A 14,381-nucleotide genomic window follows, 5' to 3' on the forward strand; every position below is an offset into this window, starting at 1 on the left:
TGCCATTAGACAAAGACTAAAGTTTTGCAAGATGTTTGCTTTTCTTGATGTGGGTACTTAGAAAATTCTGCTCAATTAAGGGTGTGTTACTGTCTTCAGTGGAATGTAAGCTTTTATTTAAAAACAAGGAAAAGGTAGGCTTGTGCCATGAGATAATTTTGATGTTAGTTTGATGTTAGTTAGAAGACACACCTCGTGAAAACCACAGATGTGCTAACTTTCGATGTAGAAAATGAAATCAAGAAGAGCAGCTGTTTAATTGCTTGACCAGTGGATTACTTCTTTGGAGCAATTACAGTTTTGTGAGTTGTGATAATATTGTGGATAATACCTGCCACTTTTTGCTGTGTTTAACTTGAATTAGATAGAATACTTGGAGATACACAAGTGAGGTCTTGACTCTGAAGCAAAGGCAGTGAGAAATGTACCGAAACATCTGCTAAGAGGAATAGGGGTGATGAAGTCATTTTTGTTAAAAAGACTATTTAGGCTCTTGGAAGTTGTTGTCAAAAGCGAACAGCTTGTAGAGGCCCAGCCAGTTATTTTGGGGTTTTCTGGTATTTTAGGATTGGTGTATGCAAAAATAGTGCTTTTAGGCAAAGTGATACAAACTGACAGCAGAGTAGCAGGTGGAGTATGATTTGCCAGTGTCTCTGCTGCCGCTTATTAGGAATAAGCACCAAAATCAATTGCTAGAGTGAAGCTTTAGTGGTTATTGTCTACCCCATTTGTTGTAGGCTGTATGCCTAATATAATTATGGTTACAATATGTCATAATCTTCCTGGAAATTCTCTCTTTTGGATTTCGTTTTATTTTGCTCTCTTGTTTAGTTTTCCTTCCAGAATGTCTCTCTCTGGTTCTTTTTTTGTTTGCTGGGGGGAGGTTGTTTTGTTTCTTCAGTTATGCTTTAGGAAGTTACGTGTGTGTCTGAGAAGTCCTGAATGTGCCCAGCCCGACAGGAACTTCTTGTACGTCTTGGCATGGTCAGGGCTTCTGCATCTGTGCTACGTTTGCACTACTCAGTGGGTTCATTGCTTCTAGGCTATGGGAGATGGGTTGGCTGTGCATGTTGCACATGCATGATAAATCCTACGCGAGCATGACAAATTTTCTTCCAGGGAACATTTCACTAAAATTTATATTCGGGAAAGTTTCTAAGTAGGAGGTGTAGGAGTAAATTGCCTCCATTGTACTATCGTGTAAAAGGATGGATGCAGACTCTGAAAGCAGTGTGGCTGACCTAATGTATGCTGTCACGCTGGATGATTTCTGGCAACTGGCTTGTGAGCTGGCATACAGAGCTAGGTTACGCTGAATAAGCTTTTTGTTCATGTCTTTCTCCTTTATATTTTGTTTAAGAAATTTGAAGTATTTTTCATTGCAAATTATCTCCAAGTTGGTCAGCGTCCCACCCAGAAGTGGAGCATTAGCGATTTCTCTGAATCAGGGGGTATATCTGCGTAGCCATCAAGTAAGCTGGTAGTGTTGATTCCTAACCTACCTTTTGCTTCATCTTCACTGAGGTTTGTAAGCTCTGTAACTGAAAAGCTGGCAGTAGATTTCAGAGAGTGCAAAGGCCGTTTTAACCAAATATCTATTAAAATAGAAACAGGTCTTGGTTGCTCAACAGTATTTGGTTGGAAACTGCTCTTTTGGGTCACAGGATATTGATCACTTTTATTTTCCAGGATATGTAAACAACCCCCTATAACCTCTTTCTCTCTGAAAATAATTTGTCTTGTCATATGATGAATTCTGTAACTCAAAAACGAGTTCAATTCAAGTCCGCTACTTGAAATTGGAAAGTTAGGCGCTGGTTATACTTCACTTCCTAATCTTTCACTTTGTAAATACTTTGACATGAAGGATAGGTTTAGTGGCAAGCACTTCCAGAGGCTTTTGTTGTAGGTTTAGGCTTTCAGTTTTAAGCCAGTAGCCAGGATAGAGAGATGCTCAAATCACCTGTGTCTGTACAGCAGCATGGTGCTTATCTAATAGTCAAAAAAAGAATGCAGATGTAGAGGCACAAACATTTTATTCCTCTTGACTATTCAGTATGGAAGTACTGTTCAAACTGCAAACAAAGAAATCTACTCGTGTTAATAAAGCAAGATGTATTGAATGCTATCGCATTAGCCCTTTGCTGAATAAGACACCTTTTGTTTAAAAGATGAGTTTCTAATTTATCACTAAGTGTAGTAGCGATAGGTGCGTGTTTAGAATCCTGTTTGACTCTGCACAAACTATGCTTCTGTCTTGTTGTATTGTACCTATTTTTATTCAGGACTGATTCAGAGATTTATGAGGATGCAGTTGAACTTCAACAATTCTTTATTAAAATTCGAGATGAACTGTGTAAAAATGGAGAGATTCTTCTGTCACCAGCTCTCAGCTATACCACCAAGCATCTTCACAATGATGTAGAGAAGGAAAAGAAGGAAAAGTTGCCCAAAGAAATAGAGGAGGATAAACTCAAAAGAGAGGAGGAGAAGAGAGGTAGCTATTTTTCTTTACATCAATATGAAATATGTTAATTGAAAAACATGCCTATGCATATGATGCATGCTCTGCTCTTTCTGCAGCTTCACCTACTGAAGGAACCTTAATAGTCCCTCTGATTGCCCAGCCAGGGATCTTGTAATTTAAAGTTATGAGGAATTTATTTTATTCTGATCCTGGTAGGCCAAGCCATATGGCTTTAAGAAGACATATAGCTAAATGCTAACCTTACGTAAACTGTGTAATCAGAACAGGTACTGGCAGTCTTATTCCAAGGATATCATAAAAGAAAACAATAGTTTTTAATACATCTTTCTTTCTACTAATAATAAACTCAGCAATGACTGTTCCAGTTGACTTTTTGTCATTTCTTTTTTTGGCAAATACCAGCTTTCTTTATGTTTGCTGATAGGGTTATCTATGATCATGCTTTTAATGCTGATGTTGAGGTAGGCCTTTTGCATCTTCCGAAGAACAACTGGCTTGAACAATTCCTTAGGGCAAGAAGCCTACTGTGAAGGTCTCTTGTGTTTCACATTCCCTGGCTCTTCCTGTGCATGTAATGGCTGTAAAGGGACAACAGCTGTGATGCCCTTTTTCTCTCTTCCTATGAGAAAAATAAACAAACAAACAAACAAACAAAACCCAAAGAAAGAGAAACATGCCTGAAACAGGCTTCTGAGCTCATTGCTATCAGTGAGTTCCTCTTCTCTCACTGGGGAGCCTCAATAAAACTTACGTGTAAAAGCAGTCCACAGTCTTCAGCAGCACCAGTAACAGGAAGGAGAGACTAGGTGAGGCACAAAACATGCTTTAACCCTTTCTTCACACTGAAATTCAGTGGTAGGGGGGTATCGGGTACCATGTGGCACTTTTGCATTGACCCTTTAGGAACAGAAAGCATTGCTTTCTTTTTGGTATCTGATTGCATAGCATCTAGTACAGTGGGTTCCTGATCCTCAGCTGCAGCATGATGATCTGCCTGTATCAAAGACTAATTCATCCTAACGTATTAAACACTGACACTATCTCTAGGTAGCCTGCAAACTTTATTAATCTGCAGTAATGTTCCTGCTTGCAGACGTCTTCCTCTTTTGGGCTTTCATGTGCTCTTGGATGCACATTACGCTCAACAATACTAACAAAACTACTGACTGCTTTATAAATAATTATTAGTCATTACTGTTTTAGTGGTAATTCATTAAGCCAGGTCCTTTAACTCAATTTCTGAAGAGCAGAGGTATGATTTAAAAAGTTGCTAGTCTATTTCTAGAGTGCCTCTTTTGTTCCTTAGGTGGCTCAAAGGCTTTGGCACATGATCAAATTTTGGTAAGTTAGAGTGTATACTTAAAGGGTATGCAGTGTCTTTTATTTGTCTTTCACAGAAGACTGACCTGTCCAGCATTTTACAAAGGGTGAGAGCATTCACATCAGCAGTAATGGCTAACGTGTAAATATGGATGTACTAACTTCTATCTTCCCCTTTTTTCTTCTTGAAATAAGAGGCAGAAAAGAGTGAAGATTCTTCTGGATCAGCTGGCCTGTCAAGTTTGCATCGGACCTACAGCCAGGACTGCAGCTTCAAGAACAGCATGTACCACGTAGGGGACTATGTCTATGTGGAGCCTGCTGAAGCCAACTTGCAACCTCACATAGTCTGTATTGAGAGACTGTGGGAAGACTCTGCCGGTAAGAATGTCTTTGCTATAGGAAAACAATGTGGTGAAACTTACTACTGCTATTTAAAACTTCCAAGTTAAGCCTTTTCTGCGTAGAAATTATTTCATTTACAGCAGTGTGTGGGGGGCTGGTGAGTATTTTTGCTTGTTTCTGAGTTACTTTGTTCCAAAGAATATCACAAATACAGAGTTAAAGTTCTTGAGTCAATACACACCCTTTCCCCCCCCCCCCCCCCCCCCCAAATTGTAAGCATCCTACAGAATAGGCTCTTCTGGGTGGGCTGGGCTAGCTGTAACTCAAGTGCAGCTGTGTTTATTAGGAGAGACTGAAAGGGCTTCACTTTGGAGAGAAGTCTGAAGCAGGATATAATTAATGTTACAAAAATCATATAGTTGGTGGATAAGGTGAATGCAGAAATACCGTTCAGCAAATCTTATGGTACTAGAATTAGAAGGCACTCACTGACATTAATAGGTCAAATTAAAACATGACAAAGTGTCTGGGGTTTTAATGTGGTGGGTAGTAAGCCTCTGGAATCGACTTCCCCAGGAGCTTGTGGAGACAGGTTCAAAAATGGGTGAGAGAAGTCAATGTACTACAGGTTTAAAACAGATAATAAGGTGAATAGCCAGAGAATAATAGCCAGATAAAGAGAATAGCTCTCTAACACCCCTAAACCAAATCAACCACAGACAGTGGCAAAGCTTGCGTGCTTTCCCTTAATAGCCTGTCCTGCTGACTCCATCAGATAGAGCGTATTGGGCTAGATGGATCACTGGTCTGGCGAGTTGGATGTTTCTTAAGTTCTTTGTCTGCTATGGAGAAAGTAAATAGCACTTTTTTAATTCTGATTCAGTCCACAGATTACAAATTCTTTGATTTAGAAAAATAGCATATATCCCCAATTTCTTTTTAAATGGATAAGTTATAATTTGATATTTTTGTCACAGCATAATGTGGAAGGAATAGTTCTTAAAAAGCTTGAAACCCTTCATCCAAGGGTCTTCAAACATCTGGCTCTTCAAATAATCAGGTGATTATTGTGTAGACTTTGAAGCCACTTCAAGGCCTGAAAGTGAGGATTTTAAATAAGTTGCAGACTGTATTTCCCATAGCCATCTGGCTCAACAGAACTAACATCTCCTTTGTTTTGCTGAGTCAGATTTTCTTAGGGAAAAAACAGCTTGCAAGTTTTTGAAGTAACTAAATTTTCCTCATCTGAAGCAGTTAAGGAACGTTGCCTTGTTTTAAATGGGTTAGATTTACTCCCAGTATGAATTGCTATATGGCCATTTAATTATGAAGACAATCTATGGTTGGTTTTGTTTGCTCATGCAATAGAAAACATACCTTTTTACATCTTCTCTTCCCTCCCTCCCTCCCTCCCTTCCTCCCTCCCTCCCTCTCTCCCTCTTTCTTTTCCTATGTTAAAGGAGAGAAATGGTTGTATGGCTGTTGGTTTTATCGACCAAATGAAACATTTCATCTTGCAACACGAAAGTTCTTGGAGAAAGAAGTTTTTAAAAGTGACTATTACAATAAAGTTCCCGTTAGCAAAATTTTAGGCAAATGCGTGGTCATGTTTGTTAAGGTGAGAGACTCTTTGGACTAATTTGTTAAATAAGATGTTTTCCATTATTTTCTTGAAGAGGTGTGGGTGTTCTGATATGCAGGCATATTCGAACAGTACTTTATAAAACAGAACTTGCTTCGTACTGTGTTCTTCATTTGCTTTGTGGTACATGTAGCTCATCCACGGTGGAGCAGAAGTGGTATAAAGTGATGGTGCTTTCCAGTGCTGGTTGGTTTGTAGAATCATATACATATTACATAGTTTACTGACTTTTGAGAGGATATAGTAGAGAAACCGCAGGTAATTTCTGAAAGGTTCCCTTAAAAGGGAGTAGATAGGTTTTGGGCAGAGGGAGACTTGCATGTCTTGGCGGTTCAGTAACAGGATGAAGTCTTTCATCTTTGTCTCAAGTTTGATTCCACATAGTTCCCGATGCTGAACATTTTTGGCCTGTTTGAGCCATGTCAATATTTCAGCCAGTTCTTCAAAGGCAGTGTGTTTAAGGAAAAAAGTGTTACTGCTGGTGAGGACATGGACGGGTATTACTGTCAGATATCAACAGGCATGGAGCTTACAGTGTTTTTCACAACTCAGTGGTTGCGGTCTCTTTCCCAGTCAAAGCTCAGAAACCTTGTAAAGGCAGTTTGGGTCTTCAAGTCTGCTTGTACTTGTTAACGTACTTTCTTGGTAGATGAATGAAACCTGACTTCTTCTCACCTGGCAACCTGGTGCCTGTACTGAATTTAGCATGCACTTTCTTCTTCTCCAAGGGTGGGGTTTCTTGTTGTTTGTTTCTAATTTTTAATGTAACTTGGAGTCAAACTGTGAGAGAGAAACTCAGTGGGAAGGTTTTATTAAAAGTGTTTCTGATAAATACATAGGAAAAAACAGGGAGCATGAGAGGGAGTTAACAGTGTGTCTGTGGTGTGTGTGTGTTCCTGAAAGACTTCATCTAAAAGTATTTTCTTCAATCCACAGGAATATTTTAAATTATGTCCTGAAAACTTTAGAGATGAAGATGTCTATGTCTGTGAGTCACGTTATTCTGCGAAGACAAAATCTTTTAAAAAGATTAAACTGTGGACTATGCCCGTTAGCTCTGTAAGATTTGTCCCACGAGATGTGCCTCTGCCTGTGGTCCGTGTTGCTTCTGTGTTCGCTAATACAGACAAAGTAGATGAGGAGAAACACAGTGAAAACTTAGAGGACAGTAAGGTGGGAGAAAGTATCCTTCATCTTGAAAAGGTATGCAAGATACTAAGCTGGATGTTGAGTATATTTGGCAGATAAGGAATGATGAAATGTGAGTGCTCATGGGTTCGGTTTCACGGTATCTAAACACAATATAAACAGACAGACTAGACAAAGAGTAAATTATGTACCTATTTGCTAGATTCCTTTTGTTTTACAAATTTTTTTTGTGATCGCATGATGGGTTAATTTTTCTGTACCACTTCAGAAAAGCAAATTATACTTTACTAAAGAGTTTACCCTAAGCCTAGAAAATCAGTAGACCGAGAAGTCTATTTTTAGCTCATAGCAATGCTGAAATCCTTTATTATATAATATTTTAGTAAAATTGTCAATAACTAGGAAGCAGTAGGCAATACATAATATTCTGTCGTTTGTGACCTTCTATTTATGGTTGATAACTGAGTAGCTTATTATCTAAATGCTTATGAATGTTTTTGGCCAGCACACTGGGTAAAATAGTTTTGTTTATTGTATTTAGGGGCATCACGTGTATCCACTTTATATTCAGAGCTCACTAACAGAACCTCAACACAGAATACCTCATGCACTCATTATTGTCAGCTTTCAATAGACGCTGAGTAAATCTTTTCCATTTTATTCACATCACGATAAAACAAGGGAAATCCTTCTTGTGGGATCTTGTCTTGATGCACAGTAAGGGGATATCCTGTGTTTTGATGAGCTTTCTGAAATCTGGGACTGGAAGGTCAAATGAGGCATGGTGTGAGCTTTGACTAAGAAGCAATGAATTCAGTAGAGCCAATGGTATGAATTGGCACACCGTATGTAGAATGTTGCTGGTGTTGTATAGGAGAGTTGAGTCATGAAATTTTTATGAACGTTAATTTTGGCCAAATACTTAATTCCTGCCTCCTAAGCATATTACTATGCTTTAAAACAAATCATCAACATAGGCTGGCAGGGCTTAGCCAGTTGACAACAGTGAAGCAACAGAACAAAAAAGGGCCTGTGAATTACTGTTCTGGCAAAATTACAGCTTTGGTTGTTAAATAGCAAAGTTAGCAACATACGTCGCGGTGGCGTAAAGATTTTAAGAAAAAAGTGTTTTTTTTTTTTACTTGCCCTGGCATTTTTTTATTTATGTGATTGGTTTTCATTCTTTTGCAAGTTTCTAAATGCATGCTCTTCTGTAGGACAAAGAAGATGTTCCAGTAGAAATGTCCAATGGAGAACCTGGTTGCCATTACTTTGAACAGCTCTGTTACAATGATATGTGGCTTAAGGTTGGGGATTGTGTCTTCATAAAATCACATGGGTTAGTGCGAGCTCGAGTAGGAAGGTGGGTGCAACTTCTTTATTTGCAGTTTGCGTCTATAAAAGTAACTTGGACCAAAGATTGGCTTGTTGCAGAAAGTAGAAAAGAGGATGATGGGAAAAGATCTTCTGCATGAAACAAAATGTTAGAAGCTTTTAACAGACTGAGGTAGAAGCATGGCAAGCTAAAAAGATGGTGCAGCCGTAGAGTTGGAATAGAGATGACTTCCAGACTGTCGTTCTGTACTCAAAGGTTTTTCCCGGCAGTCGTCTTGAGCAACACGGTGTGTTCAGCTGTCTCCTATATGAGAGATGGCCATTCACTTCCGTCACTGGTTTGTTTTTCTTTCTAGAATTGAGAAGATGTGGGTGCGAGATGGAGCTGCATATTTTTTTGGTCCAATCTTTATACATCCTGAAGAAACTGAACATGAACCAACTAAAATGTTCTACAAGAAGGAAGTGTTTTTGAGTAACTTGGAGGAGACCTGTCCTATGACTTGCATTTTGGGTAATTATTAACAACCTTAAATCCAACGGATTCTCTCTTTCTTTTCTTAGATGTCTTAAAAATCTGAAGTGATTTATAGTTACATGTAGGTTTGATTCCAAGTAATTTTTTTCATCTTGAGAGGAGGAGGAGACCATTTCCACAATGTTGCCTGTCTCTGGGACCTCTGGTGAGAATTTTCATCAACAGCAGGCTTTCTTACAAAACAAAATTACGTTTATGTTACCAAAGCTGAATGTTGCCTACAACCAGCGGACAGAAAAGTCGTTAGTGTCATTATTCCAATATATTTTACCTGGAAAGTCCTGAAAATCTGCTTGAAAAGAAAGTCAAAATGGGCTTTATTGAGTAAGAGGGACGACTATGTGTACCTCGTTTTGTAGCTAAGATTCTGTGCTAAATACAGTTAACCGAGTAGTGATCATGGTTCTTGATATTTTGCAAGTTTTCTTGTTCTTAAAAAACCACAAAAGCTGCATTGGGTTGGTGTAGGTTTCTCATGTTATTTAATGTACGGGTGTCAGTTGGTTTATTTTCTGTAGCCAAATAGCGGGATTTTTCTAGACTTGCAAGAATTTGAGTGTCCACGCTTTTTATAAAGTGTCAGCAAGTGTGGCCTCCTTCTTACCCACGCTTTTTATAAAGTGTCAGCAAGTGTGGCCTCCTTCTTACTCAGCTCTTTCATTTTTGCAGGAAAATGTGCTGTTCTGTCATTCAAGGACTTCCTCTCCTGCAGACCAACAGAAATCTCTGAAAATGATGTTTTTCTTTGTGAGAGCCGCTACAATGAAAGCGACAAACAAATGAAGAAATTTAAAGGGCTCAAGAGGTTTTCACTCTCCGCAAAAGTTGTAGATGATGAAATATACTATTTTAGGTAAAAATGTTATGGGAATGAGGCGATCACATGAGTACTCTTCTGTGAAGAAATCATGGTTGTAGGAGAAGGTGAAACATGAGTAATTTGACTAATCACAATCTTTCAGGGTTTGGGGTTATTTTGGTTTTGTTCTGCTTTTTTAACATCTTGGGAAGGAGTCCAGATAACGTCAGCCTTTACATCCATGTTTCACTGTCTTTGTATCAGTGGATATTTTCTTTTCTTCTCCAGGCTTCAGTAGAGGTCATTACATTATCAGATGTGTAAATCCCCTGGGATGGAGTTAAAATGCCTGTCATGCTTAGGTCCTCATTATGGGTAACAAATAGCTTTCCAGCTGGTGAACATTGATATAAATAAAAACATTGATTTCTAACTTAAGTAACGCTGCATCTTCCATAGAGTTTAAATTTTAACTGCTTTCTCTTGCAGAAATGAAGAATTTTCTGCCTTGAAATCCCCTTCTATCCTAACTCACACAATACACACACACACACACACACACAAAGAAAAAAGAAAAAAAAAACCAGCGAGGTCTGACTCTGGCCATGGACACTGAGTGATCTCTGCTCAGTGTCCTAAAAGGAAGCACAGACAATTGCCAAGTCACTATTGTTTCCATGTTGTTCAAGTTGATAGAAAGAAAGTTGGTTTTGTTACCTTGTTTTTCTTAAATTTACAAAACACCTGACAATCAGCAAATTACCGAAAGCAGTTTAGCTTGCTTCTGTTGTAATTACAGTAGTATTTAGGCGTTGCCTTATTTAAGAATGCTAGTTTAAATCAAACCTGAACAAAAGGAGGCGGACCTGCTAATCTGCATTGTTCTTGAATTCCTTTTGTAATATCTGATTTACGTGTTTATTTGTGCACTCACCTCAAAACACGATATGTGTTATGCCCTCTAAAAGGTGAGTATATTCTCATCTGCTTTTTCTCTTCCTACTCCACCTTTTAGAAAACCTATAGTTCCTCAGAAGGAGCCATCTCCCCTACTAGAGAAGAAGATCCAGCAACTAGAAGCAAAATTTGCTGAGTTAGAAGGAGGTGATGAAGACATAGAAGAGATGGGAGAAGAGGAAGGAGACATCGCTGAAACACCTTCTATCCCTCAGCTTCAGACCCCATTGGCTAGCGAACTGGATATAATGCCTTACACTCCACCTCAGGTAAAGATCTTCCCTAAGAAACCTTTAAAAGTTTTTATTCCTCATTCTTTTTTCAGCCCAAATAAACAAACAAACAAAAAAAAACCCAGCAGAAACATTTTATCACATACACAGAAGAGATTTCTATTTCAGTTTAGTAGTCTTTGCATATCCAATATGCATATCCAATATGATATTCATGATTGTAATATTTAACTCCATTTGAATACTCTTAAAGGAAACCAGGACATTGAGGAAATCTTCTGGGGTAGTAACATACAACATTTTTGTATTTCTCATTAGTAGGATTTTTATGACACTTATTAAGAAATATCAGGTCCTTATGTTAAATATATGTAAAGTTTTATTCTAATACTCAATTAACATAACATCCATTTCTAAGCCTTGAAAAAGACCAGCAATTTGGGTGTTGTATTTCTGATACATTTTTAGAAAATGCTGTATGTCCTTCCTGAAGGACAAAGAGATGACTTTTTTTTCTGCATGGACACTGAAAATCACTGGTTGGTTTTGCGTTATCATTCATGCTTGGAAATCGGAACTTGTAGACAGTTAGAATAAAAATAATCAGAACTTTTTATGCGTCTTGCTGGACATCCCAGAAGTTTGAGAATTAGTCTGCTGGTGAATGGACAAGAGGTAAATGACAAATCATCGTGTGGTTATGTGCCACTTGAATGTGGCACGAGTCATTGCTGCTGCCAAACTGGGCATTTTTGTCTACCTTCCCTCTCTTGCTGTGTCTGTGACAAACCCTGGCGTTCACATAACTGAGGGGTAAAGCAGGGTGGGGAGTTGCTTTAACAGAAAACTAACCTAACCAAAAAGTTTGTTTGCAGTTGGATTAAATCCTTTATCTGTTTCCATCACGTTCTCACAATACAATTGTCAGCATTAAAGAGACAATGGGAATGACCTGCTGGGAGTGGGAGGGAGTTTGGGACACCTCTGTAACCAGCAGTGTGGACTTCTGGATTACATTGAGTGTGAAGTTACAGCCTCACTGACAGTGGAAGAAAAGGATGAGGCTTCTGGATAGAATTAACTGTCTTTGGATGTCAAGGAAAAAAAGGAGTTGACAAAATTGAAAGCTTTAGTTTAGTTTGACTGTAATTTTTGCCGTGCGGGCAGATTATCAAACACATTTTCCTGTGCAAAGTTGTCTTGTTGCTCTTATTTTTCAGTGTTGAATTCATAAGTAGCATGAAAATTCTTGCCCACTATTACAAAAAGATAGCATATTGATATTGGCATTAACCAACTAATGTAACGCTGCAGGAACAGGGAAGATAACTTTTTATAAATTAAAATATTACCATTGTCAAGCATGGCAGCTCCAGAAAGCAGTTTAAATAGGGATCAGTGAGCATGAAAGATGTCCTCAAAGTGCTTTTTGCAGTATTCACTGTCTTTTGCTCTCCTTTGCTTTATGTCTTTCCACACAGAAAGATACCTTTTGATCTGTGTCTTGCTGAGACTCCCTTGAGAGGTTTTAATTAAATACTAGTATGTTATGTTTTCTGAAAAGTCATGTTGACAGTTGTAAGTTGTTTTGGGGGGGATTTTTTGTTCGTTTTTTTTGAACTGAATTTGTAATAGGACATGGCAGAGCTTTCACACTAACTAGTGAGAAGTCAGACTCAACAGAAATGTCCAAGCTGCGTGTGGATGTGTGTGTGTATATTATACACACACACACACACACACACACACACACACACACACACACACACACACACACACACACACACACACACACACACACACACACACACGTATAGACAGATATGAACTCTTAAGTCGAGAACTTGAAGTGAAAAATAATTTTTAAGAAAACTGAAAGGGGTCACTAGCAATGTGTGGTCAGAAGCAAGTTGATGATGACACGGAAATGCCCCTGGCAGATACCTCACCCTGCTGATTTTGAAAGAAAAAGCATGTTGTGTCTGACCTAGCATTCAGTGCACAATTTGGCCCTTGCAGAGAGGTAACTAACATATAGCGTAGAAATAAACTTTCTTCTTCATCCCATCCTGGTCTTGCTCTATTTATATCCTCATTGAAAATTACCTTTTTAAACAGAACTCTTAGACAAAAGGCATGCATTTTCTTCACGTTCTCTTAAATGTGTGGAATTTTATTTAACAGTTATGTAAAAACAAAAATCTGTACTTTCTTTTTTCTGATAACAAGAGAAGTACTTACACCAATCACAAGGAGTCAAGACAAGTGAACATCTGGTATTGTGGGGTTTGACAAATAGGTGGATGCCAGTCTTTCTGCTGCAGTTTGCTGTGAAGCAAGAAGTAGAACCTGAAGTAAAGGAAGATGTAGAACTCTACTTTTTCATTAGCATTATGGCTGACAAAAGGCATAGAAAAGTGATCTGGTGTTGAGTCTCAGGTTTATTTCTTCTCTTACAGCTTCTAAAACTGCAAATGCAATTATCTGACTTCGAAAAGATTCTATTAAAAATTGTTGCATTAGAGACGTAAAATTATGGAATATAGAAGAACTGAATTCAGAATTCTGATAATTTTTCCAAGTCCTGTTTTCCCTTCCAAACTGATGAGTGGGTCTTTATTTGGATTACTGTTATCAAAACTTTGTTGCAAGCACTGCAAAGGCAAACCAACTGGATAGATGTGTAGCTGTCTAAATGCAGATATATGAGAGGCCAAATATATCTCTGGATTTTTCCCTTTTCTGAATTGGGAACTCTCCATCTGCTAATGCGGGCTTGCCTCAGAAGCCAAGATGGGTTGTACATGGTCTGTGTTTCATCTCAAGACCTGTGTGGGGGTTTCTTCGCTTCCTCCATCATAAAGACAAACCTTGAAGACTTCCTCCCAAAAAGACGCATGTTCCCTTTAGGTTTGCAGTGAAAACATTAAAGGTGGGCTGCCATTTGAAAATGAATACCACAAAGTTTAGGAATCACCCACAAGTATGCCTGAGTTTATCCACTACCTGGCTTAAATTAATGAGCAGGACGTTTTAAGCATCTTGGTATAGCTGAAGCTTTGTATTTAGCTGAGAGAAGAGTGTTGGATTGGCGGGCTCAGAGTGGTGAGTGAAAGGAGTAACATGGCTGGAATTTCAGGATAGGAAGAAAAATTGGCATGCATTTTTCTCTTCTTTTCTTTTTTGTCTTTGAACTATTTGAAAACAATTGCAGTCTTCCAGATGGGAGACATTTGTAATGGTCAAGATACAAGGAGGGGCTTTGGAGGATTTTGGAATGATACCCACGTTGTGGGCCTTACGGATTAAAGAACAGGGGAACATTTGGTCTCCCGTGACAAGTATATGTGGAAAGAGTCTGAGAAGTAAGGGTTCCAGCTGTGGTATCCCAGCTGTTGTGAGAATAGGTTACAGGGTTTTTGATGGCTGGAGATGTCAAGGAGCTTGCAATGGGAACAGCCAGGGTAGGAAGCACTGGGTTGGTAGAACTGAGCAAGGGAGCAGATCTTTAACAGAACATAATATTTGTTATTTGTCAACATACAGCTGGTGAGATGAATGTGCTGTGCAGGTGA

The 14,381-nt window shown here is 38.7% G+C and overlaps 1 protein-coding gene across 15 annotated transcripts in view; it reads left to right on the forward strand.

Annotated features, from left to right (window-relative positions):
• Nucleotides 1-14,381, forward strand: part of PBRM1 (polybromo 1) — a 66,870-nt gene that overhangs the window by 36,627 nt on the left and 15,862 nt on the right. For all 15 annotated transcript variants that reach the window (XM_064518686.1, XM_064518687.1, XM_064518694.1 and 12 more), the window contains 8 exons: nucleotides 2,286-2,497; nucleotides 4,004-4,189; nucleotides 5,614-5,771; nucleotides 6,732-6,998; nucleotides 8,162-8,307; nucleotides 8,636-8,793; nucleotides 9,487-9,670; nucleotides 10,632-10,842. In XM_064518686.1, coding sequence (XP_064374756.1) covers nucleotides 2,286-2,497; nucleotides 4,004-4,189; nucleotides 5,614-5,771; nucleotides 6,732-6,998; nucleotides 8,162-8,307; nucleotides 8,636-8,793; nucleotides 9,487-9,670; nucleotides 10,632-10,842 — 1,522 coding nt within the window. The remainder of the gene's footprint in view (nucleotides 1-2,285; nucleotides 2,498-4,003; nucleotides 4,190-5,613; nucleotides 5,772-6,731; nucleotides 6,999-8,161; nucleotides 8,308-8,635; nucleotides 8,794-9,486; nucleotides 9,671-10,631; nucleotides 10,843-14,381) is intronic.

This window comes from Dromaius novaehollandiae, chromosome 12, assembly GCF_036370855.1.
Source record: "Dromaius novaehollandiae isolate bDroNov1 chromosome 12, bDroNov1.hap1, whole genome shotgun sequence".
Classification (NCBI taxonomy): Eukaryota; Metazoa; Chordata; class Aves; order Casuariiformes; family Dromaiidae; genus Dromaius; species Dromaius novaehollandiae.